General features: G+C 37.3%; 1 protein-coding gene across 2 annotated transcripts in view; it reads right to left on the bottom strand.

Moving 5' to 3' along the window:
- Positions 1 to 27,254, bottom strand: part of LOC131198482 (UDP-glucuronosyltransferase 2A1-like) — a 76,232-nt gene that overhangs the window by 14,861 nt on the left and 34,117 nt on the right. Inside the window, exons 4-7 of one of the 2 annotated variants that reach the window (XM_058183180.1) lie at positions 26,165 to 26,236; positions 25,017 to 25,926; positions 17,717 to 18,606; positions 8,287 to 8,435 (exon numbers count right to left, since the gene is read on the bottom strand). In XM_058183180.1, the coding sequence (XP_058039163.1) occupies positions 8,287 to 8,435; positions 17,717 to 18,485 (918 nt within the window). In that variant the 5' untranslated portion in view covers positions 18,486 to 18,606; positions 25,017 to 25,926; positions 26,165 to 26,236. The remainder of the gene's footprint in view (positions 1 to 8,286; positions 8,436 to 17,716; positions 18,607 to 25,016; positions 25,927 to 26,164; positions 26,237 to 27,254) is intronic. The other variant, XM_058183179.1, reaches the window with a different exon arrangement.

The raw sequence follows: 27,254 nt of genomic DNA, 5'->3' as shown, positions 1-27,254 counted from the left end.
AAACGGTCATAGACCGACATAAAAATCATTTAAAATTACAATTTAAATTATGCTTAGGCCAGTCTCGCACAATGAAATAATAAAGTCTTCAGTTCACGTTTGAAGGTCTGGAGGTCGGGGAGTTGGCTTAACCCCGGAGGCAGCTCATTCCAAAGGGCCGGTACCGCCACAGAGAAGGCTCTCCCCCTGCACATAGGGACTACCCAGAGGACTGAAAAAAAGTGATTTCCGACAGGTTCTCGCACTTTTGACCAGTCCTTACACTTATGACCGATCATCATTTATGCCTGTTGCAGCATTTTTAATAACTATGTCACTCATGTCACAACTGCGGTGCTTCATGTGATCGGGTGGGCATGTCCAGGTGGTCATGTGACATAGCTTCTTTGCCCTAATGACTGTTTGCTGCAATGTTCTTAAGTGTGAAAAAATGGTCATAAGTCACTTTTTCAGTGCCATGCTTGTTAAACCAATTACCAGAACAAATCCATTCTCCCTCCCTCTTTTTCTCCATCTCTTTCTCCCCCTTTCTCTCTCTCTCCTTAATCTCTTTCTCCCTCCCTCTCTTTCTCTCCTTCATCTTTCTCCCCCCTTTCTCTCCATCTTTCTCTCCTTAATCTCTCTTTCTCCCTCCCTCTCTTTCTCTCCATCTTTCTCCCCTTTTCTCTTCTTCATCTTTCTCCCCTTCTATCCTTCATCTCTTTCTCTCCTTAATCTCTCCTTCTCCTCCTCTTTCTCTCCATTTTCTCCCCTTTCTCTCCTTCATCTTTCTCCCCTTTCTCTCAATCTTTCTCTCCTTAATCTCTTTCCCCCTCCTTCTCTTTCTCTCCATCTTTCTCTTCTTCATCTTTCTCCCCCTTCTATCCTTCATCTCTTTCTCTCCATCATTTTCTGCCCCCCTCTTTTTCTCCATCACTCTCTCTCCAGATGGGGTAGAGTAGGCTGGCACTGCGTGGGTGGGAGGGCCGCAGGACAGTCCTGCTGGGTGGGCAGCAGGCCAAGGCGATTGACACATGCTTCGCTGCCCACCCGATCCAAGCTCCTCGCTGGCCGCGCATTAATTGCTGGCTAGAGAGACGCTTGGATGCAGGCAGGCTTCAGTCAGCAGCCGCGTGGCACTTGGATTGGGTGGGTAGCGAGGTGCATGGATTGGGTGGGCAGCAGCTTGTGGCCGCTGCCCACCAGATCCATGCACCTCACTGCCCACCTGATCCAAGTACCACACAGCCACCGACAAACACTGGTAAGTAATGGTGGGGAGGGGAGGGGCAAGGGGCGGGGCGAACCAGCAATTTAAAAAACGGTTCGGCCGAACCACCTAGAACCGGCGGAATCTCACCACTGCCTAGGAAGCATACCCAGAGTTAGGCATAAAGATCTCAAGTGCCTATATACAAATGCACAAAGTCTGGAGAACAAACCGGGGAACTTGGAACCATTAATTCATGAAGATAGATATGACATAGTTGGAATAACAGAAATTTGGTGGGACAAAACCCACGACTGGAACATACTGATAGAAGGATACTCTTCAAAAAAACCCAGACCCCTTAAAAGATGAAGTGGAGTTGCACTGTATATAAAGGATCATTATATTGTTACAGAATTGCATGAAACCAAAGACAAAAACCTCCTAGAATGCATATGAGTTAACATAAAAGAAAAAAAAGAATGACATGGCCATAGGTGTATACTCTAGGCCAGTGGAGTCCAAACTTGGCCCCTTGAAGAGTGGTGGACTTCAACTCCCAGAATTCCCCAGTCAGCATGAGCTATAAATATGAGCAGGTTGCTGGCTGGGGAATTCTGGGAGTTGAAGTCTACCACTCTTCAAAGGGCCAAGTTTGGACATCTCTGCTCTAGGCCACCCAATCAAGCAGAAAAAATAGATAATTTTTTTGCCAACCAACTAACAAGCATATCTAGGAAACATACTCCAATAGTAATGGGAGACTTCAATTACTCTGAAAACTAATTCTGCACCAAGTGAGAAATCAAAAAGGTTTCCACCACCAGATGGATTCGCAACTGGCTGACAAACCGGACTCAATGAGTAGTCCTTAATGGGTCTAAGTCTACATGGAGAGAAGTAAGCAATGGGGTTGCCACAAGGTTCCGTCTTAGGCCCTTCAATATCTTCATAAACGACTTAGATGAGGGAATAGAAGGAGAACTTAACAAATTTGCAGATGATACTAAGCTGGCAGGAATAGCCAACACCCTAGAAGATAGGCTCAAAATCCAGAAGGATCTTGAAGACTTGAACACTGGGCCCTATCTAACAAAATGAAATTCAATATAAAGAAAAGTCCTACACTTAGGTAAGAAAAACCAAAAGTGCACATATAAACTGGATGAAACCAGGCTTAATAGTAGTGACTGTGAGAGGTATCTTGGAGTCTTAGTGGACAACCAGCTAAATATGAGCCAGCAGTGTGCAGTGGCTACCAAAAAAGCCAATGCAATCCTAAATTGCATGAACAGAGGGATACAATCAAAATCAAGTGAGGTGCTAATAGCACTCTTTATAAAACCCTAGTAAGACCACACCTAGAGTACTGCATCCAGTTTTGGTCATCACACTATAAAAAAGATGTTGAGACTCTAGAAGGTGCAGACAAGAGCAACCAGGATGGTTAGGGGACTGGACACTAAAACATATGAAGAACAGTTATAGGAACTGGGCATGGCTAGTCCAATCAAGAGGAGGACCAGGGGAGACATGATAGCAGTGTTCCAATATTTGAAAGGGACCTTATAGTCATCTAGTCCAACCTCTTCTCAAGCAGGAGACTCTACACCCTTTCTGACAAATGGCAATTAAATTTTTTCTTGAAAGTCTCAAGTGATGAAGCTCCCACAACTTCCGAAGGCAAGCTGGTCCATTGGTTGATTGGTCTCACTGTAAGAAAGTTCCTCCTTACTTTTAGGTTGAACCTCTTCTTGGTCAGTTTCCATCCATTATTCCTTGTCTGGCCTTCAAGTGCTTTGGAAAATAGCATGACACCCTCCTCTCTGTGGCAGCCCCTCAAATATTGGAACACTGCTATCATGTCTCCCCTGGTCCTTCTTTTGAAGCGTCTCTCTAGCCAGCGAGCATTTGTTGGCAGAGATTTGGAGTTGCCAGTTGTTCAACCATTCAGACACATAGTCAAGGTCACTTTGTAGGGCAGCAGTATTGTCGGTGGTGTTAAATAGTTTTATGTCATCAGCAAAGAAGATGCAGTTGCTTATAATGCAATTGCAAAGGTCATTTATGTAAAGCAGAAAAAGTGTGGGTCCTAAAATACTGTCTTGGGGGACACCATTGTTGATTGGTGCAGGGTTTAATAGGACACTCCTTATTTTGACTACTTGTTGTCTGTTTGACAGGAACATGGCTATCCACTTGTGCAGGGATCCGGAAATGCCATAAGAGTTTAGTTTTAACAGTAGTTTGTCGTGTACCACTGAATCAAAGGCTTTGTAGAAGTCGATGTAAATTGCTTCTATTGCTTTACTCTGGTCGAGTTGTGTGGTCCAAATGTTTCTAGGAGTTGCAGATTATAGGTCAAATTTTTCCTGAAACCAAACTGTTTGTTAGAGAGTAGTTGTTTCCCTCTAAGTGGAGGGTAATGGATTGGTTTATAATTGATTCCATGATTTTGCAGGTGACGCAGCACAGTAAGATTGGTCTGTAATTTTCAATTAGGCTGGGGTTTGACGATCGCATTCAGGACAGCCACCTCTGGAGTTGTGACTGGGATGTCTTTCTCCTCTTTTGGAAGCTCTGGGAGGTCAGTTTTTGGCCACGTGCCAGAACACAGTAAAAACAGAGGCCCAAATTTCTGCATCTCTGTCATTCTTAGGCAGCCGATGAGGGTCTAGCTACTCCTGTTTGCATGGGCTACTCTAAATTCTCCCCCTCCATTCAGTCCTGTTAGCATCAAGGGATGGAAGGCAGGATAGAGAGGCTGAGCTAATTGTCTTCAATGACTGGACTGAGCTCAAATCTAATAATGCACATCTGGTTGGCTTGGTCTAATGTCTGTGGAACTTCTTGCCTGATGAGCTCATCAACAATTTGGTCATTCAGACCCCATCTGAATAGAGCCACAGACCTGCTTATTCCAATCCAAGTCTGCTGCGAACAAGTTGGATTCTGCTGTGTATTGCCAGATTCTTCTATAGTTTTGTTGTAGTTCATAAATCTGGTACCTCACATATTAAATCCCAGAAGTGGTCCCTGAAGTTCTGATAGTTAACCATGATAGGATTATTACTTTCAATGATGGGAAGGCCCACTGCAATGCTGAAGCCATCAGGAAACTTAGTAGAAAGTTGGTTTCTACTAAGACTAGTTGGTTAGAAACTCTGCTATTTGTATTCCCATAAATATTGTACTTTGAAAATACTCATGTTTTCTGACTCTCCTCTAAATCTTTTTGGCAAGCTGTCATGAGTTATTTGTAAAACAGTTGACATTGTCAGAGCAGTTGCTTGGGCTGCTGATGGCGGAGGCTAAGCTTGAACCAAATTCTGTTGGACAAACTGCAGCATCGTAGCTGGCATACATGCACTCAGATTTCCAAACCATCCTGGTGGCACAGGGCAGAGCCTAATATTGTTTGGTCAGCCGCTGCTCCTGCCTGTTCCAGTTTTCCAGTTTTCTGGAAAAGTTGGAGTGAGTTGAGAATATTAATGTCAGATGCAAAAGACCAAATCCACACTTGGAAGTTTTAATTAAACAGATTTATTGCTCATTTCTATGCACAAAAATATTCTCAACTAATGGCTAGCACTTATTTCTTTTTGTAAAACTTTTTAAATAAAAAAAAAAGATCTAAGTGCCATATGACTGGGTGAGCTCCCATCTTCACCCAGCTCCTGCCAACCTAGCAATTTGAAAGCATGCAAATGTGAGTAGATAAAAAGGTATCACTTTGATGAGGAGGTAACAGTGCTCTGTGATGTCATGTTGACCACATGACCACAGAAATATCTTACAACAGTGCTGGTTCAAGGGCCTTGAAATGGAAATGAGCATTATCTCCTATAGTTGACAACAACAGCAGAGTAAAATCAGCAGGGACTCCTTACATCAGTGATAGTCAACCTGGTCCCTACCGCCCACTAGTGGGCGTTCCAGCTTTCATGGTGGGAGGTAGGGGGTTTGTCCAATACTGAAGCACTTTCCATTTTTTAAATTTAATTGACTTTTTAAAAAAATTTCATAGCATTATTTAAAAACATTTTCATTAGGTTTTTATAAAATTCCCCGTGACAATTTAAATTTCTGAAAATACACTATTTGTACTGCCCACGCATAAGTTTAGTTCACGTTACGTACGTGAAACTAAATGGCACTATAGTGCGACTACAAACAAAAGAGCCTCATCCCAGAATAGTTTGCACATCTCTCCCCACACCACCCAGCTGTAACAGACAAGCACAGTTGGTAGCCGGCGCCCCCCCCAAACCTAATCCACAATGTGCGAGAGACATGCGCAGACGACGACACACAGCGCATTACTGTGGAATCAGTGGACGGTTAGAAAATTTTACTACTAACAGAGATACAAAAGTGGGCGGTAGGTATAAAAAGGTTGACTACCCCTGCCTTACACTATTTCTATCACTCATTTGTTTCTAAAAAGCCCAATTTTCTTTTATCCTATTTTTCATTAACTCTGTGAGAATAAAGTCATAAGGTCTGTATAATTAACTCTAGGTATGGAAGTGATAGCAGCAGGGTTTTTTAAAAATCTGATATATAGTAATTAAAAGTTATCTAAAGCTATTGAGATGCCAACTCAGCTCCTCAATCCAATTAAAATTTAAAGCAATTAGCTTTTAATTACATTTGACTCAAGCTCAAGAACCCCTTATTTATTCAGAAATGGTTTTAAAAAGACGTAGACTTAGCTCTGTTTCAAAGGGATTTTTAACTGGTTTTATTTTACATCCTCTGATGTATATTATACCAGTTCTTCATTGTGTTGAATTTAAGACAGTTCATAAATCACTTGCTTTTTTGAAAAAAATAACTTTTGAAAGCAGACTAAGTAAACACAGGTAGTCCTTGACTTCCAACCCCAGCTAAGCCCAAAATTTCTGCTGCTAAGTGAAACATTTGTTAAGTGAGTTTTGCCCCTTTTTATGACCTTTCTTGCCGTAGTTGTTAAATGAATCACTGTAATTGTTAAGTTAGCAACATGGTTGTTAAGTGAATTGATTTCCCCATTGACTTTGCGGGTCAAGTCTCAAAAGGGGATCACATGACCCTAGACAATGCGACTGTCATAAATATAAGTCACTTGCCAAGCATCTGAATTTTAATTTCATGACCACAGGGATACTGCAACGGTTGTAAGTATGAAAAACAGTAATAAGTCAGTTTTTGCAATGCCATTGTAACTTTGAACAGTCACTAAATGAACTGCTGAGAGTCAAGCACCACTTGTAATGCAGAACTACATGCAGGTCATCCTATTTTGATTTATTTTGATTATTTATAAATAATAATAATGCATCAGAATTTGAGTTACCATATTTTTTGGAGTATATGACGCACCGGAGTATAAGATGCACCTTAGTTTTTGAGGAGGAAAATAAGAAAAAAGCTGATTGGCAAATGGATTGGCCTCCCAGAATATTCTCAAACAGCTGTTCCCAGAGGTGAATTTTAGCAACAGGTTCCTTGGTTGTGAGCTCTGTGCCTTGCTGCTGTTTTTTTTTTTTTTCCTGCCTCTGAAACTCCGTTTCAGAAAAAACCTTTTTCTGCCTCTGAAAGCCTCCAAAACAGAACTTCAGAAAAAAAGCCACTGAAGTTCTGTTTGGGAACTTCGTTTCTGAAGCTCTATTTGGGGACTTTTTTTTTTTTTTAAGCTCTGTTTGGGAGCTTCTTTTCTGAAGCTCTGTTTTGGGGCTTCTTTTCTGAAGCTTCTTTCAGCCTCTGAAACTTCCGTTTGAGAAATTGTGTGGGCTACATTCGGAATATAAGACGCACCCCTCTTTTTTTGGGGGGAAAAGGTGCGTCTTATACTCTAAAAAATACAGTATATAAAGAAATGGGATTTACTAACACGGAGAATGTGTTATTCTTTGGATCTAAGGTAAATGGGGATTATGTGCTATCAAGTCAATTTTAATAATAATAACAACAACAACAACAACAACAGAGTTGGAAGGGACCTTGGAGGTCTTCTAGTCCAACTCCCTGCCCAGGCAGGAAACCCTACACCATTTCAGACAAATGGCTATCCAACATTTTCTTAAAAATTTCCAGTGTTGGAGCATTTACAATTTCTGCAGGCAAGTTGTTCCACTGACTAATTGTTCTAATTGTCAGGAAATTTCTCCTTAGTTCTAAGTTGCAACTCTCCTTGATTAGTTTCCACCCACTGCTGCTTCTTCTACCCTCAGGTGCTTTGGAGAATAGTTTGACTCCCTCTTCTTTGTGGCAACCCCTGAGATATTGGAACACTGCTATTATGTCTTCCCTAGTCCTTCTTTTCATTAAACTAGGCATACCAAGTTCTTGCAACGTTCTTCATATGTTTTAGCCTCCAGTCCCCTAATCATCTTTGTTGCTCTTCTCTACACTCTTTCTAGAGTCTCAACATCTTTTTTACATTGTGACGACCAAAACTGAATGCAATATTCCAAGTGTGGCCTTACCAAGGCATTATAAAGTGATATTAACATTTCACGTGATCTTGATTCTATCCCTCTGTTTATGCAGCCCAGAACTGTGTTGGCTTTTTTGGCAGCTGCTGCACGCTGCTGGCTCATATCTAAATAGTTGTCCACTAGGACTCCAAGATCCCTCTCACAGTTACTACTATTGAGCAAGGTACCACATATACGGTACCTGTGCATTTTGTTTTTGACAAATAATATTGACTCTTAGCAACCATATAAATAGATTTTTTCTATGACGATCTGTCTTTAACATGGTATTTTCAGGTCTTCAAGAGAGGTCCAGAACTTGTATTGAACACCATCTTCCTTCATTTTGATTCTCTACTGAGATCTCTTTTCACCAATCCATTTCTTTTTTTCAATTATTACGATGCAAGCTGTAGTTGAAGAATATATGTCTGTCTGACCCCCAATCTTATTGTAATTTCAGATCATCTTCATTCTATGGCTCTCTGTATTTTCAGTTTCCTCAAACTATCTCAGACCAAGAATAAAATCCACAATTTAAAGGAAAAAATGCTGTTTCTAAGGCATTTCCCCCCTGTTGTACTGCCTTTGAAAAAGCTTTGTTATTACCCGTTCAATGGCGAAGGATATAATTACCTCAGATAAAGGCTTGGCTGGCTGGCAGTGCAGACCTCCAACAAATTCAAAGTTTGGTAGAAAAGGTCGTGGAAATTCAAAATCCCAGTAGGTTCGGATTAACCATATTTCTGCTTTACCCATTATTTCACACAGTGTTGTGGGTCTCCCTACAGATAGAAAGTACTAAAGTTATGTATTGGTTATATTCAAATACATTTATGTACTGCTTTTTTTTCCTGCACTGGTACTTAATAGGTTTAGTGATGTTGATTTCAGAAATATTCTAATTCAATACATTTAAGTTTTCAACTGAATTTTACTCAACAGTTTTAAAAGAACATATTATCAAGGGTGAGCAAAACTTGCAATTTCCTAAAAATATGCATTTGTTCACTGAAGGGCCAAAATAGGCCAACCTTCTTGATGGGAAATCTTCCACTAGGTAATGGGGTAATTTTTGAAAAACAATCTTTAGCTATGGTGAGTGTACTGAATTTACACACTAGGAACATATTAGATTCTATTTCTAAAGATTTGGCACTGTTGAGTGATGCATATGTTTCAGTAGGAAGAAGTTATGCTGAACCATCTTTTAATTTTACACAAGAGGGAACAAATATTGTGGAGGATAATAGTTAAAACAGGTGGGAAAACATGGAAGGAACAATCCCCATTCATTCTACAAGACATTTTGTACAGATAACTTCTATAAATTTCTTATATTTAATTTCAACTCTTTGTTCTACATATAGATGGGAGTATTCCAAAACTAGAAATTTCTGAAGTTTTATTCACAAAAGTCAAAAACCAAAGATTCAGGAACATTGGAGGCAGTTTAATGGTCCACTCAGCAAGATGAACAGGAAAGCCATAATTGTGACAGGACTGCCTTATCGATGATCCTTGGATTATAATGGCAATTGGAATTGGAACTTCCATTGCTAAGTGATGCAATCATAAAGCGCAACTTCACATGTACATATAGTACATGCCGACACAATGAGCAGCTCAAAAAATATCCTAAAGGTTTGTTTTGGGATATCTGCGTGCTGAGGGTGGAATTTACTTTAGGAGATTAATAAAAACAGTAAACCCATAGACTAAAAAAAGTTTAGGAGAAAACTAACCATTCAAGAAAAAAATATTATAACAAAAAAAAAAAACCGCTGAGTTTCAAACCAAAAATTTTCTCTCTGCTTTGTAAAGATTTGAAGGAACTGGCAGACAAAATCTCAGAACCACTGAACTATATCTTTCAAAGATCCTAGAGCACAGGGGAACTGCCAGAGGACTGGAAAAGAGCTGATGTAGTTCCCATCTTCAAAAAAGGGGGAAAAAAAACAGATACAGGAAACTACAGACCTATCAGCCTAACCTCAATACCAGGGAAGATTCTGGAAAAGATAATCAAGCAATGAATCACCAAACACCTAGAAGCAAACAAAGTAATAATCAAAAGCCAAGGTGGGTTTGTCAAAAACAGATCATGCCAGACTAATCTTATTGCATTCTTTGACAAAGTGACAAAATTAGTGGACCAGAGGAATGCTGTCGATATAATTTACTTGGACTTCAGTAAAGCATTTGATAAAGTAGAGCATAACCAACTACTAGATAAAGTAGAAAAATGTGGGTTAGACAGCACCACCACCAGATGGATTCATAACTGGCTGACCAACCGCACTCAATATATAATCCTCAACGGAACTACATCTACATGGAGGGAAGTATACAGTGGAGTACCCCAAGACTCTGTTTTAGGCCCAGTACTCTACAACATCTTCATCAATGACTTGGACAAGGGGATAGATGGGGAACTCATCAAATTTGCAGATGACACCAAGCTGGCAGGAATAGCCAACACGCCAGAAGATAGGCTCAAGATACAGAAAAATCTTGACAGACTAGAACATTGGGCGCTATCTAACAAAATGAAATTCAACAGTAATTTAGGCCAAAAAAACAAAATGCACAGGTACCGGATATGTGGTACCTTGCTCAATAGTAGTAACTGTGAGAGGGATCTTGGAGTCCTAGTGGACAACCATTTAAATATGAGCCAGCAGTGTGCAGCAGCTGCCAAAAAAGCCAACACAGTTCTGGGCTGCATAAACAGAGGGATAGAATCAAGATCACGTGAAGTGTTAATACCACTTTATAATGCCTTGGTAAGGCCACACTTGGAATATTGCATTCAGTTTTGGTCGCCACGATGTAAAAAAGATGTTGAGACTCTAGAAAGAGTGCAGAGAAGAGCAACAAAGATGATTAGGGGACTGGAGGCTAAAACATATGAAGAACGTTGCAAGAACTCGGTATGCCTAGTTTAATGAAAAGAAGGACTAGAGAAGACATGATAGCAGTGTTCCAATATCTCAGGGGTTGCCACAAAGAAGAGGGAGTCAAACTATTCTCCAAAGCACCTGAGGGTAGAACAAGAAGCAATGGGTGGAAACTAATCAAGGAGAGAAGCAACTTAGAACTAAGGAGAAATTTCCTGACAGTTAGAACAATTAATCAGTGAAACAACTTGCCTGCAGAAATTGTAAATGCTCCAACACCGGAAATTTTTAAGAAAATGTTGGATAACCATTTGTCTGAAATGGTGTAGGGTTTCCTGCCTGGGCAGGGGGTTGGACTAGAAGACCTCCAAGGTCCCTCCCAACTCTGTTGTTATTATTATTTTCTGCTATCTATTAATGCTAAATACTATAGGAAAGTATGAAAGCTATCAAAGACCATGCTAAGCACTGATTTGTTTAAAGAGATGACTCAAATTCTCTCTCTGCAGACATGAACATTTGAGGTAGCCCAAATGGAAAGTGTTCTTCAGAAGGGATAAGTAAAACATGCCCTGAAGTCACTTTCATGATACCTGAGGGATTACTAGAAGGTGATGCCCCCTGTTTCTGTTCTCATAAAGCAGTTTGCCTATTCTGGTGATGGGGTAATTGACAGTATGATAACAGTAGGATAACAGCTTTCCTGTCAAACAGACAACAAGTGGTCAAAATTGGCAATGCTCTATTAAATCCTGTTCCTGTCAAAAGTGCTGTTCTTGGACCAACACTCTTCATATTATACATTAATGATCTCTGTGACCATATTACAAGTGATTGTGTTCTTTTTGCTGACGACGTCAAACTATTTAACACCTCCAACAATACAACTACCCTTCAAAAAGACCTTGACTTTGTATCTGAATGGTATAAAACTTGGCAACTCCAAATCTCAACCAGCAAATGCTCAGTCTTACATATTGGAAAAAAGAACCTAAACACTAAGTACAAGCTTGATGGACATTTCCTTACAGATGACCCTCACCCTGTTAAAAACCTTGGAGTTTTCATATCAAATGATCTAAATGCCAAAGCACACTGCAACTACATCACAAAAAAAGCTTTAAGAGTTGTAAACCTAATCTTGCGTAGCTTCTTCTCCAAAAACACTACACTACTAACCAGAGCATATAAAACATTTGCTAAACCAATTCTTGAATACAGCTCGACTGTCTGGAACCCATACCACATTTCTGACATCAATACAATTGAACGTGTCCAGAAATATTTTACAAGAAGAGTTCTCCACTCCTCTGAATACAACAAAATACCTTATGCCACCAGACTTGAAATCCTGGGCTTAGAAAATTTAGAACTACGCCGCCTTCGACATGATTTGAGTTTAACTCATAAAATCATCTATTACAATGTCCTTCCTGTCAAAGACTACTTCAGCTTCAATTGCAACAATACAATAGATTTAAGCTTAATGTTAACCTCTCCAATCTTGATCGCAGAAAATATGACTTCAGTAACAGAGTTGTTAATGCTTGGAATAAACTACCGGACTCTGTGGTCTCTTCCCAAAATCTCCAAAGCTTTAACCAAAGACTATCTACTATTGACCTCACCCCATTTCTAAGAGGTCTGTAAGGGGCGTGCATAAGAGCGCAAGCGTGCCTACCGTTCCTGTCCTATTGTTTCCTTTCGTTATATCCAATTAATATAGTTATTACATACTCATACTTATATATATGCTTATATATTGTATAGTTATTACATGCTTATGCTTATATATATACTGTGTGACAAAAATAAATAAATAAAAATAAATAAAATAAATTAAGGATAAACTTAAAAAGGAAACAGCAACTGAAACAGATGGCAGGGAAAAAAATAATTTCCTTTTTTAAAAAAACTCAACTCAGTGAATTAGAAATTATATTTGTCCCAAAATTAATCTTCAGTCATCTGAATCACATGGAATACAAACAATAAAACTACGATGGAACTGAATGTGTAATGTAAAGTGCAGGTCCTGTGGAGGTGACCAAGTCAGGTTCTTGCCCAGTTATCTGGGAACATAGGAGGAAATGAAAGCAACAAATGAATATCAAAACATTTGACTAATACAAGATAGAACAGAAGATATGCAGTGTATCTTTTCCCAGAAATCCACAGGTACAAATAATTATACAGACCTATACATGTGTGTAATCTTTGTTGCTATCCTTTTAAAATGATTTAGTTATTTAGATAACTTGGCTAGTACAAAAACTGAAATGACTGAAATTAGGAGCCAGTTTCCTGTTGTTCCATAGATGTTCATAAAGCAAGCTAACAGAAAAAAAATGTACCCTGTGCATAAAGAAAAAGTTGTTTCATTCAATTCTTGTTGTTTAGGAATGTAAAAAAAAAATGGAGCCAAAGCTTTAATATCTAACAAAGAATTTCTTACATTGAGTATTCTAATAGAAGTAAAAAAAATGTGCTTTTTAAATTCTTTTTTATTTATGAATAAACCCTGTAAATTTATTAATGACAACAGAGATCATACCTTTATTGTTTCTGGACCAGGATCCAACCAAAGTATGCAAATAATAATAATAATAATCCTAGTTTCTCACTAGGATGGGAAATGGACAGAAAAACCTGGATCCTGTTAAATTCGGTGCTTGCAAAAGCAAAACTGAACTATTTATTTAACATGATAGCCCATTTCTCTCTTAATGACAATAGTGGCTAAGAATATCAATAATTATTAGTGGGGAGAGAGAACAACAAAAGCATTAAGTTGCAGATTATGTAGTTACTTTTTAACAGAAGGGCAACTTTACTCCCTTAATTAATCATTTTAAATGGGTTAGCACTAGATATTCCTAATATCACAAAAACAAGATGTGCTTAATGTACAGTATCTTTCTTATATCTGTCTGGCTCAAAGTACAACTGGTTTGAAGAGTTAGGCACTACTGTAAATGACATGGTGGGCAAAAAAAAAATTCTCCATAGTTTAAAAGGGGTAGAGGCTGAGAGTCTCTTTGGGAAGGCTTCTCATCCCTGCAATTTACAGGTGAATTCGGCCTTGGTGCACAGTATCATGTGTTTTTAAAATCCAATTAAATATCTTAATATTTAGATAGCTTTTAGTGACCCGAAGCCTCAAAAATCTTTTTTCTTCTGAAGATTCAGCAAGTTCATTTCCAACATGGCCATGGAAAAATATCCTAGAGACGGAAGCATAAGTGAACTCCCTAGGTCAAAGGCAGGTAAATCTCTACTCCTTTAGTTGTTCTTGGATTCCAGTTCTTGTGTGCCCCAATTACTCTGCTAACGATCTGTGGCTGTTTTGATTCAAATGATTTTTTTTAAATTTTGTCACAACAGTATACACAAACATCGTCATAAATAAAAACAACACATCATGAAATATATATATATATATATATATTTGTTTTCGGAGGTTTTCGCGGGTGTTTGTATGTAGGTCTTTGGTTATTCGGGTTTTCTCCCGCGTAAAATTGGAAGTGTCTTGGCGACGTTTCGACGAAATCCCATTCGTCATCATCAGGCTAGGTGCTTACAGCTTCCTATTTGTAGGAGAAATGTATGATCGCTGCTGTTTCTTCCTTTTAACTGCTAGTGGGGGTTTGAACTGATTGGTTGGGAGCTTGGCTGTGTTCTGATTGGGTGGAGGTGTGTTCTGATTGGTTGGGAGTTTGGCTGTGCTCTAATTGGATGGTGGGGTTGGCTGTGCTCTGATTGGCTGGGGGTGTGTTCTGTTGGGGGGGGCTTAGTTGTGCTAGGTTGGTTTGAGATGCAGGGGGATTTGAATTGGTGAGTTGCATTGCTGTTGTTTGGCTTCACGTTTGTGGTCGTGCTCCATCTTCATGGTGGGTGTCAGTCTGCTGCATGTATGGATTGGAGGGGTTTGAAATGGCTAATGATGCAGCTGCAGTCTGGCTTCTGGTCCGTGGTCGTGCTTCATTATCGGTGTGGGTTTGAGTTTGCTTTCTGTATGGATGTGTAGTGGTACTCGTTTGTCGATAAGGGCGGGTTTCCAAATGGCTGGTAGGTGGGAGGTATCATCTCGTTTATTCATGCTATGTGGGCGTTTTTCAATCTCAATGGCTTCTCTGATTATTCTGTTGTTAAAGTGTTCAGTTTTGGCGATAGTTCTGGTATTTTTAAAATCAATTTTATGTCCTGTGGCTTTAAGGTGTTGGACCAAGGAAGAAGTTGGTTCCTCTTTTTTGATTGAGTTCTTATGTTCTTCAATGCGTGCACTTATTCTTCTGTTGGTTTGTCCGATGTATGTGGTGCTGCAGGAGGTCCATGGGATTTCATATACTCCTTGATTTTCTAACTCAATTTTTTCTTTGGGGTTTCTTAGGATGGTGGATATTTTTCGGTTTGTGCAGAATGCTGTCTTGATGTTGTGTTTGTGGAGGATCTTGCCAATTCTGTCTGTGGTACCTTTTATATATGAGAGGAGGGCTTTGCCGTTTTCTTGTTCTCTGTCTTGGATTTTAATGGGGGTTTCTTTATGGATTAGTTTGGTAATCTTATTTCTTTGAAATCCATTGGATGTTAGTACGTTAGTGAGAGTGTGCAGTTCGGTTTTTAGGTGTTGTTCGTCAGCCAAGCATTTTGTTCTGGAGATGAGTGTCTTGGCTACAGAGTTGATCTGAGCTGGGTGGTGATGTGAGAGTGCGTGCAGATAGCGGTTTGTGTGTGTTTTCTTCTTTGATTTTAAAAATACCAGAACTATCGCCAAAACTGAACACTTTAACAACAGAATAATCAGAGAAGCCATCGAGATTGAAAAACGGCCACACAGCATGAATAAACGAGATATATATATGTAGGTCTTTGGTTATTCGGGTTTTCTCCCGCGTAAAATTGGAAGTGTCTTGGCGACGTTTCGACGAAGTCTCATTCGTCATCTTCAGGCTTCGTGCTTCTGGGAGCAATGTGTGATTGCAGCTGTTTCTTCCTTTTAACTGCTTAAATCACACATTGCTCCCAGAAAGCTATGAACTAATGAAGATGACGAATGAGACTTCGAAAACGTCGCCAAGACACTTCCAATTTTACGTGAGAAACCCTAACCAAAAAACCTACATACAAACACCCGCAAAAACCTCAGAAAACACACACACACACACACACACACACATATATATATATATATATATATATATATATATATGTCTTTGGTTGTTCGGGTTTTCTCCCGTGTAAAATTGGAAGTGTCTTGGCAACGTTTCGACGAAGTCTCATTCGTCATCTTCAGGCTTCAGCTTCGTGCTTCTGGGAGCAATGTGTGATCGCAGCTGTTTCTTCCTTTTAACTGCTAGTGGGGGTTTGAACTGATTGGGTGGGAGCTTGGCTGTGCTCTGATTGGATGGGGTTTTTTCTGTGCTCTGATTGGCTGGGGGTGTGTCCTGTATGTATATATGTAAAAATATGCAACAGCTATGTTAATTTGATATAATGAAGGGAACAATAGGACAGGAACAATAGGCACTTTTGTGCTCTTATGCACGCCCCTTATAGTCCTTTTAGGAATGGTGAGGTCAATAGTAGACAGTTTTTGGTTGAAGATTTTGGGATTTTGAGTAGAGACTATGGAGTCAAGTAATGAGTTCCAAGCGTTAACAACTCTGTTACAGAAGTCATATTTTCTGCAATCAAGTTTGAAGCGGTTGACATTAAGTTTGAATATTATTATTATTATTATTATTATTATTATTATTATTATTATTATTATTATTATTATTATTGTTATTATTGTATTATTGTATTTGAAGACTGATAGCCCCTAATACAGAGATACTTTTCAGTACTCTGTGTTACTTTTTGTCCAACTGCCAAATATTAAAATTGCCTCTTTTTTCCTAGAGGGTGACCTCAGATTTAACTGAAATAAAGGAGAAAATTTAAAAAGAAACCTAAATCTGAGACAATCTGAAAGAGATTGAAAGGCAAGACAGTTATCTAACCCTACCAAACATGGAGTTAGAGGCTCACCTTGTGTTGTAAGCCCACTACTATCAACATAAATACAACTAATATTTGAGGAAGATTGGGACACCTTGTTTTTCTATATCTGTATGAGATTTTCCATATTTATAAATTTTGCAGAAAACTTCAGAACAGAACTAGTGGTGCTAATAACAAGGTGCTATCTTTTTATACAGGAAGAAGGCAAAATTATACATTTCTCAATACATTACATTTTTTTCTTAATTTACATTTATATCCCGCCCTTCTCCGGAGACTCAGGGCGGCTTACAGTGTATAAGGCAATAGTCTCATTCCATTTGTATATTTTACAAAGTCAACTTATTGCCCCCCCAACAATCTGGGTCCTCATTTTACCTACCTTATAAAGGATGGAAGGCTGAGTCAACCTTGGGCCGGGCTTGAACCTGCAGTAATTGCAGGCTGCTGTGTTCTAATAACAGGCTTCTTACAGCCTGAGCTATCACGGCCCTTACATTCAGCTGGCTCTCTCTTTTATGTTTATTTTTATTTATTAAACAGTAAAATAAATATGCAGACCACAAATTTAAAGGGAGATGGTACATCCAATTTATAGGACATGTGAATTTCCATAAGAATCATATCTCTAGGTCTGAGGAACAGCAAACAAAATATGACAGCCTCACTGCCATGTTTGGCCAAAAATAAAAACTAGACAGATGGAAGAATAAAAAACAATGAGTCGATGGATCTGCATGTTTTTATGTGTTTTATATATATAACGCAAATGAAGCTTTGATCATATCACTACAGATGCCATTTTGACTTCACCTCGTGAGCACCTCTGAAAGAAAAAGACTATCTCATCTATTTTTTCAATACAAAAAAAATACCAAACTTGCTCAAATGAACTTTTAGTCAGGCAGTAAAATTATTTAGTTTTTTCTCAGTTTTTTCTCCCAGATCTTTTACAATTCCATCAACCCTAGCCAACATAACACAAATAGAATTGACAGGCATATCTATTCTAACCTGCAGCAATGTGTTTAATTTATATATTCAGAATGATAGTTTTCTAACTCTGCTTTATGAAAATTCTTTTAATCCAACTGTCTTCCTTCAGTACTGAAAGCTATGCCAATGATACTTGGGAAGTAAATAAATAAATAAAACTGACTTACCCAAAACTTGACTGTAATAGGAATCCCATTCCCCCCAATATTTTTGGAAAACATAGTCTTGAACGTAGTAAGAGATAATATTTTTTATCCTTTCTCCAAATGACAATTTGTCTGTGAACCCAGATAAAGCAGCTGGAACATAAGAAGGAGGGGCAGGCATTTTTCCACAGTGTCTCTCCACTGTTGAGGCTGGAGAGAACCTCAGCGTGTATAAGAATGGGATGTTCAGCTTCACAGCAATCAAATCACCACATTGCACCACAGGATCAGAAAGAAGCACATCATATTTAGCGTTCTTTAGCTTAATCATGAGTTCTTGATTAGATAGAACTGCTTCACACATTTGCCTATTGAGTTTATTTATTTTCTCCATCCATTTCCCTAGTTCCTGATAAAATCTATAAAAGGTTGTAATAGATGGTTTGTTATTCCACCACAACTTTATCATATCAATGATTAAAGAATTAAACTCTTCCTTTGTAAAGGGAACAGAATATACTTCAAAATTGGCAGCTGAAATATCTCCAGGTGTGATGAAGAGAGATGTTGTTGGAACCAGGATGCTGACACGATGATCTCTGTTTATCAGTTCTTGAATTATTATTTTAATATTTAGCCAATGGCTGGCATCTGTTGGCCAAATAAGCACATTTCCACACAAAACATTTCCTACCAGCATTACCTGAACCATCAACAAGGGGATGACAAGTTTTATTGCACTTGATCTTACTGACTTTGAAGTCACTATAAGCTTTTCTTGGGCAGTCATATTTTCTTCACAGATTCTTCCTCAATGAATAATTTCTGCAGAAAGCTTCCTGTCCTTAATCAGATGGATGAGTTCAGTTTTTAAAAACCTCGAGTCAAATTCTGTTGTTTAAGGACAATTTCTGGAGTAAAGAAACAAAACTTTTTCACTACATCAGATTTCAAGACATTTATCTTTACATTACAAAATCAGTAAAATAACTTTACCCTCATCCAATAAACATGAATAATCTTCTCTTTGAATACTAATAAAAAAGGGCTGATGGTATCATTGATAGATATGGTATTTTGACTTTGCTGTTCCAGCTCTCTTCTCTTTAATGTGAACTATACAATCAAAGGGACTGATTTATTTTAGGAACTGATAAAGACTTTTTTTTTTCCCCAGAGGAGGGTGGGTGGGACAAAAGTGCCAAAGAAAAGAATATCAGATCCTACCTTTTAAGAAAATAAGAGATAGTGATTATCTTCAGAAAGCTCAAATAAAGAGGAGCAATCAACCATAGCAACAAAAACTTTATAACTCAAAGAAAATGATTATTCAGGTTTAGAACTATTACTAGTAATTAATTAACAAGGACTCAGTGAATGATTGGTAAAAAATAATTAAATCATTGCAAGATTTTTACAAGTTATTTTCCACTATAGTTACCACTACTGAAACCTGTTAAAGAACCTAGATTCTTATAGAATCTACTTCATTTATAGTTAGACATGTTTCACCTCCTGTCTTGTAGACATCCATTTACACTGTAAAGCTCAAGGAGAGATTCTTAAGAATGTCTAATGGTTTTTTAAATAAAAATACTTAGTATCTAAAAGTGAAATCAGACCAACAATAAAACTATACTGATTAATTTAAGCAAAGCTAGTTTCATACACTATTCTTACATTCAATCATACCTGGCTCCACAGGAAACCCAGGTGTGCCCAAAGCAAGGCCCCTAGGGCAACATGATAATTGTGGTCTGGACACTTAAGCAAAGCAATTCCTTTCTTTCTTTCTTTTTTTATTTCTTTTGTCACAACAGTATACACAAACAATTGTCATAGATAAAACAACATATTTTGAAGAAAATATATATATATGTATAAAAATATGCATCATCGATATCAATTTGATATGATGAAGGGAACAATAGGACAGGAACAGTAGGCACTTTTGTGCTCTTATGCACGCCCCTTATAGCCCTCTTAGAAATGGGGTGAGGTCAATAGTAGACAGTTTTTGGTTGAAGATTTTGGGATTTTGAGCAGAGACTATGGAGTCAGGTAATGAGTTCCAAGCATTAACAACTCTGTGACAGAAGTCATATTTTCTGCAATCAAGTTTGAAGCGGTTGACATTTAGCTTGAATCTATTTTTTGCTCTTGTAATATTGCGATTGAAGCTGAAGTAGTCTTTTATAGAAAGGATATTGCAATAGATTATTTTGTGTGTTAAACACAGGTCATGCTGAAATCGACGGAGTTGTAAGTTTTCTAATCCCAGGATTTCAAGTCTGTTGGTATAAGGTATTTTGTTGTTTTCGGAGGAGTGAAGAACTCTTCTAGTAAAATATCTCTGGACTCTTTCTATTGTATTTATGTCAGAGATGTGGTATGGGTTCCAGACGGATGAGCTGTATTCAAGAATAGGTCTGGCAAATGTTTTGTATGCTCTAGTTAGTAGTGTAGAGTTTTTAGAAAAGAAGCTGCGTAAAAATAGGTTTTAAACTCTTAGGGCTTTTTTCGCTATGTAGTTGCAGTGAGCTTTGGCACTAAGGTCATTAGACATGAAAACTCCAAGATCTTTGACAGGGTGGGGGTCATCAGTTAGGTAATGTTCATCAAGTTTGTACTTGATGTTAGGGTTCTTTTTTCCAATATGTAAGACTGAGCATTTGCTGGTTGAGATTTGGAGTTGCCAAGTTTTAGACCAATCGGAAATTAAGTCGAGGTCTTCTTGAAGGGTAGAAGTATTATTGGTGGTATTAAATAGTCTGACATCGTCAGCAAAGAGAACACAATAACTTGAGATGAGGTCGCAGAGATCATTTATGTATAGTATGAAGAGCGTTGGTCCAAGAACACTACCTTGGGGAACGCCACTTTTGACAGGAACAGGATTAGATATAGCGTTGCCAATTTTGACCACTTGTTGTCTGTTTGATAGGAAGGCATTTATCCAATTGTGAAGAGGTCCCGAAATGCCATAGGATTTTAGTTTGAGGAGTAGTTTATCATGTACTACTGAATCAAAAGCTTCTTCATCTCAGTAAGTTTTATAGGCAAATTCAGACAGGTATCTTTTGCTAAATAAGCTTACTCATTTCTTACTTTGCTGTAGTTATCAGAAGGTTTCAGTATACCTTGCTTACTCTCACCTATGCTTTCTTGCTTGTCTCCTTCCATTTTCAATGTACAATTAGGATGACAGGCAAAATACAGATATTCCTTGATTTACATTTGTTTCATGATCATTTGAAGTTACAATGGCATTGACAAAAGTGACTTATGACCGTTTTTCACATTTATGACCACTGAAGCATTCCCATAGTCACATGATCAAAATTCAGATGCTTTGCACCTGGTTCATATTTATGTGAGTCATGTGATCACCTTTTGCAATCTTATGACAAGCAAAGCCAAACGGGAAGCTACACTCAATTAACAATAATATTACTAACTTAACAATTGCAGTGATTCACTTAACAACTAGGGCAAGAAAGGTCTTAAAATGGGACAAAACTTACTTAACAACTGTTTCACTTAGCAACAGAAGTATGGTCATAAGTCGAGGACTACTTGTATCATGATAATAAATATTGAAGATGGCTCTGCCATTTAGAAAACTTTTGAAATCATGCTTTGTGTGTTGGGAGACGATGTAAATTTGATAAATAAATGAAATTAAAAAATAAATGTCACTGAAAATAATTTACCCATAGTTAAGCTAATAAAAAAAGTTTGAATGCTTATATTTCTTTGTTCCACTCACATGGCCACCTGTTCACCAGGTAGCTCCAGGCAGCTAGCAAGAATTAAAGTTAAATATAAAAGAAAATGATAAAATAATGAAACATAATGAAATAGAGATTACATAGAGACCGCATAATTATATAAACAGAGAGGTTTGTTTTAATGATTAATAAAAATAAGAAATATTATTTTTTTATTAGAAATAAAGAAAAATTACTTCCTTTTATTGTTATGAATTCATTGTTATAATATGTATGCTTTTATCTTGAAATTAGAGGGAAAGGCAAAAATTTTTACTTCCTCTTGACTAAATTCCAGAGGAAGTATTATGCTCTCTCAAATATATTCTTTGTTTTATAATTGTGGATTTTTTTAAATATGACTAATTTGAATACTATCAAAGGGAATCTTAAGGGGACTAGATCAGAGGTGGGTTTCAGCAGGTTCTGACCAATTCTGGAGAACCGGTAGAGGAAATTTTGAGTAGTTCAGAGAACTGAACTTCCTTGTTCAAGTAGGAAGTAGACTTCCTACTTGAAATCAATAGAGTCATTAAATTATATGTACCACGAATGACTACCATGTCCAAGAAAAACAAACTACCCATATCAATAAAAAAACTTCAATCAAAAAAAAAATCCCTCTGGAAAAGAAACAAAAAAGGCTATGTTACAAATTTCAAAAACCGCTACAGAAACATATGCAACCAAATAAAAACTGAATGCACAAATTACCACACCAAGCAAGAAGAGAACCTTCTACGCACAAATTCCAATCGTGCCTTTTATAATTTTGTCAACAATAAACTTAAAGACTCAAGATCCATCCCACCACTAAAAGATTCTAACAACAAAGAATGCAATGACGAAACAGTCAAAGCAAACCTCTTCAACATTTTCTTTGGCTCAGTTTTTGTTAACTCCGATAACACATATCCAACATTCCACAAACGAACCAGCAATGACTATGATGATTTAACTCATATAGATTTCACAGAAGACAACATTGGTAAAGCTCTACACAACTTAAAACCATCGCTTTCTATTGGACCTGATGGACTTTGTGCATATTTCTTAAAAAAACTTTCCATTAATATAGCTGAACCCCTAAGTATTATCTTTGATAAAGCTTTCACTACCAGTTCTCTTCCCAAACTTTGGTCACTAGCCACAGTCATCCCCATCTTCAAAAAAGGAGACCCCAGCTTAGTCGAAAACTACAGACCGATCTCCCTTTGCTGCGTCACCTGCAAAGTCATGGAATCTATCATCAACCAATCCATTACCTCACACTTAGAAACTAACAACCTACTCTCCAACAAACAATTTGGTTTCACGAAAAGCTATCATGCAACTTACAACTTCTCCACTGCAAAAACATGGACTTCAAATCTAGATCAAGGCAAATCAATAGATGCAATCTACATAGACTTCTGCAAAGCTTTTGACTCAGTAGTACACGATAAACTTCTCCTTAAACTAACATCCTATGGCATCTCAGGACCCCTCCACAAATGGATATCTGCTTTTCTGTCTAACAGACAACAAGTGGTCAAAATTGGCAATGCTTTATCAAATCCTGTTCCTGTCAAGAGTGGCGTTCCTCAAGGCAGCGTCCTTGGACCAACACTCTTTATACTATACATTAATGATCTTTGTGACCATATCTCAAGTAATTGTGTTCTCTTTGCTGACGATGTCAAACTATTTAACACCACAGACAACACTTCTATCATTCAAAACGACCTTGACCATCTAACCGCTTGGTCTAAAAATTGGCAGCTCAAATTTCAACCAGCAAATGCTCAGTCTTACATATAGGAAAAAGAACCCAAAACTAAGTACATACTAGATGGACATTACCTTACAGATGACCCCATCCCGTTAAAGACCTTGGAGTTTTCATGTCAAATGATCTAAGTGCCAAAGCCCACTGCAACTACATAGCAAAAAAGCTCTAAGAGTTGTAAACCTAATTTTGTAGCTTCTTTTCCAAAACACCACACTACTAACCAGAGCATATAAAACATTTGCTAGACCAATTCTAGAATACAGCTCACCTGTTTGGAACCCTCACCACATCTCTGACATCAATACAATTGAGCGTGTCCAGAAATATTTTACAAGAAGAGTTCTCCATTCCTCTGAAAACAACAAAATACCTTATCCCACCAGACTTGAAATCCTAGGCTTAGAAAACTTGGAACTCCGGCGCCTTGACAAGACCTAAGTTTAACTCACAGAATCATCTATTGTAATGTCCTTCCTGTCAAAGACTACTTCAGCTTTAATTGCAATAATACAAGGGCAACCAATAGATTTAAACTTAATGTAAACCGCTTTAATCTAGATTGCAGAAAATATGACTTCTGCAACAGAATCATCAGTGCTTGGAATACTTTACCTGACTCTGTGGTCTCTTCCCATAATCCTAAAAGCTTTAACCAAAAATTTTCTACTATTGACCTCACCCCATTCCTAAGAGGACCATAAGGGGCGTGCATAAGCGCACAAACGTGCCTACCGTTCCTGTCCTATTGTTTTTCTTTTCTTCTTCCTATATATGTTTATATGGTTATATACTATATAATCTTTTTGTATGATGTTGTGACAAAATAAATAAATAAATAAATAAACTGGTAGTAAAAATTCCGACTGGCCCCGCCCCTACCTATTCTCTGCCTCCCAAATCCCAGCTGATTGGGAGGAAATGGGGATTTTGCAGTAACCTTCCCCTGGAATGGGGAGAGAATGGAGATTTTACAGTATCCTTCCCCTGTCACGCCCACCAAGCCACACCCATAAAACCAGTAGTAAAAATTTTTGAAACCCACTACTGGACTAGATCAATAATTACGTGCAAGAGAAATGGTAAAATTCTAATAAGTTAAATAGCATATGGATACAGGAAACATCAAATAAAGAAATGATGTTAAAAATCCCATATACACTGTGTGTGGAGAATGTTTTTAAGCAATGGCTCTCTAAGGCCATTGCTTTTTGGATTGCAAACTTCCTGAATTTTAGGACTACTAAATTCAGTGAGGGACAATGAGGTAGTTTCACATTTCTAAAAATGTAAACAGACAAACAGAAGAAATAAGAAACCAATAGAAGAAAATGGTTAATCAGAAGATAAAAATCAGTGGAAGTTGGATTTAAGATGGAAGCTATCATTTTCACCCACGACTACCTCATTTAATAGTATTATTAATTAACAGTCCACAACCTTTCTGCCTCTATGGACTGGCAGCAACAGCGGGGGGAAAGGGGGTTGATTTTGTGTGTTGTAATAAATGGCAAACAAATCCCAGATTCATCAGAAGAATCATGATTCTCTAACCGAAACCTAATAAGAATTTTTATGAATTTTTGAAGAAGTAAAGGATTTTTTTCAAAAACATCTTTTTGTTTTATAAAGTAACAGCAGATATTAAAGAAATATTGTCTGAAAAGAAATATGTTTAATAGCGTCTTTGGCTTTAGTTTGAAATGTGAAAGAAGTTAAATATTTATGAACATGAGAAATTCAAGACTGTCTACTAAAGCAAACATGTTGAAGCTGTACAAACCTGTGAATCGCAGAAATTATGGATGGGGACATTCCTGCCTCAAGCATTGCCAGTGGAAAAGCATTCTCATGCATTTAATGAGTATAACCTTACCTAGGAAAGCACAGAGCTATGTGAATTACTTGCTTATTATGAAAAATAGGAAAGGGGTGGGAATTCCTCAGGATTGCTTACTCCTAAAAAAAAACTGTAGAAAGATTTAGGGATGGTGAAAAAAAAGTGTTTGATACATTTGGAAATAGAAATGCAAATCTATCTAATTATTACTTAATGGAAACTGAAATTTAATTAGCAGTCATATCCAAAATTCACCAAACTAGCATTTTACCAAAATCTGATTTAGGAAAAATCTATACAAAAATATTTAAATTTTTGAAAATGGAATATAAAATTATGAATTATGTTAGACAAAATGTAAATTACAAATAAAAATGCCCATTTGGAGAAATGCACACCAGAGTTCATACAATAACTGGATAAAAAATCCCAGTTTGACAAACTGAATGTCCCAAATTTGCACCATAAGAAAAAACAGAATAAATTCAATCCCGTCTACATATTTGCTTCTTGCTATAGAAACAGGAGCCTTCAGTTATATTAAGAAGACAAATAAGCAAGACTATAAATATAGATATATAAATAACACACTTATGCATTTGATGTCTATCAAAATCCTCATTCCTGAAATTTTTTTTGCCATGCTAGACCTTTGGAATGAGGTGGCTTTTGATTAGTCATTAGACATTATCTGGATTAGACAAAAACATTTCAGGTTAGTTTAGGTTATAAAGTAATTCTTAACCTTTGGGACCTAGCTAAGATATTAGTGAATTTCACCTCCTGAAAGGCCGAAGTTCCAGAGATATTTTCCATGACCTGCATCAATCCATCTATAGTTGTATTCCTTCAACTGAAGTTCCAAATTCACAAATCCAGCAGACAAAGACAAAAAGCCAGGATATGAATATTTGTTATGAACTACACATACACAAGATATATACAATCATTCTACTAGGGGCAGAATTACTTTTTTTTAAAATACTGGTACAATATTTTAAAAAGCAGATAGTTTTTACTTTAATTGAAACCATACAACCATATTAACAATCAGTAAGAACCCTTTTCAAAATAAGAACTTTTAGATTTACCTATTCTTCATTTTCCTCCTAGCTTCTTTTCTCTCTGATAGCTTTTCTTCACAGTGCAAAGACAAAAAGAGACTTAAGTAAGATTTGTTATGAATAGAGGTCTTAAGTGGAAAATGAGAAATGTGAGAATTGGGCAAAAGAATATTCATCAGAGTATAAAGATTATGCTATGCTTCATTGATTCAGTGACTGCAATTACATTCTTAAAGTGGATTGGATTAACACGATTTGATTTTCAACTCTATTAGATGAACAAAATAAATCTCACATATTTTTGATGACCATAAATGGGAACAAATACCAAAGGTATCCATGTGGGAATTTTATATTCATTGTATAAAACTGTATGCATGGCACAAATTGATTTATTAAGTCACTTCTTCTACCAAGGTATTCATGCATTGATAACATGGTCATAAACTCATGCCCAACATTTGATACAAATATATTAAGTTACAGCATTCACATATCATCCTTGCAGCAAGATGGGTGGCAAACAATTTAAAATTAAATAAATAAACTGTAATTTTTTCCACCTCACCCTGGAGACCCCCAAGAAACCCAACATTTGTTTTCTGGGGAAAATTTTCCCTTAAGTGAATTAAATAGACATGCAGTGGGAAATACTTATGGGTAGAGGAATTTGACAAAAAAAACTTCATTGAGCTACAGATGAATCAACACTGTAGGAACTAGAGCACAAAAAATGATCTCCCCCCCCCACTTTCAAAATAAAAATTAAGCACTAAAAAAGCATAAACTCTGTATTGTGGTTTGAGTTATTCGTGATTTAATTAATCTCTTTTAAACTCAATGAAAGAAGATTCTAACTTTTTTCTAGATGTGTGCTTATCTAAAGTAAGTATGCCAGGCATTTCAATTTACTTCGTCCCTTTCACTACGCTTTTATTTTTGGCCACAACACATGTTGAATTATATGTAAATGGCAAAAATTACTATTTAATTAAGATGTATTGAGTATTTGATGCAATATTCCATCTCTATTTTGAAACATATATTAACTACCATAGTAGAATTATCAGGAAATATAAAAAAAAGAAATACAGGATCCAGCAAATTGAAGCATTTA

The sequence above is a fragment of the Ahaetulla prasina genome, chromosome 4 (genome assembly GCF_028640845.1).
Source record: "Ahaetulla prasina isolate Xishuangbanna chromosome 4, ASM2864084v1, whole genome shotgun sequence".
Lineage (NCBI taxonomy): Eukaryota > Metazoa > Chordata > Lepidosauria > Squamata > Colubridae > Ahaetulla > Ahaetulla prasina.
The sequence above is the reverse complement of the archived record's forward strand: the minus strand, read 5'-3'. Positions and strand labels throughout refer to the sequence as shown.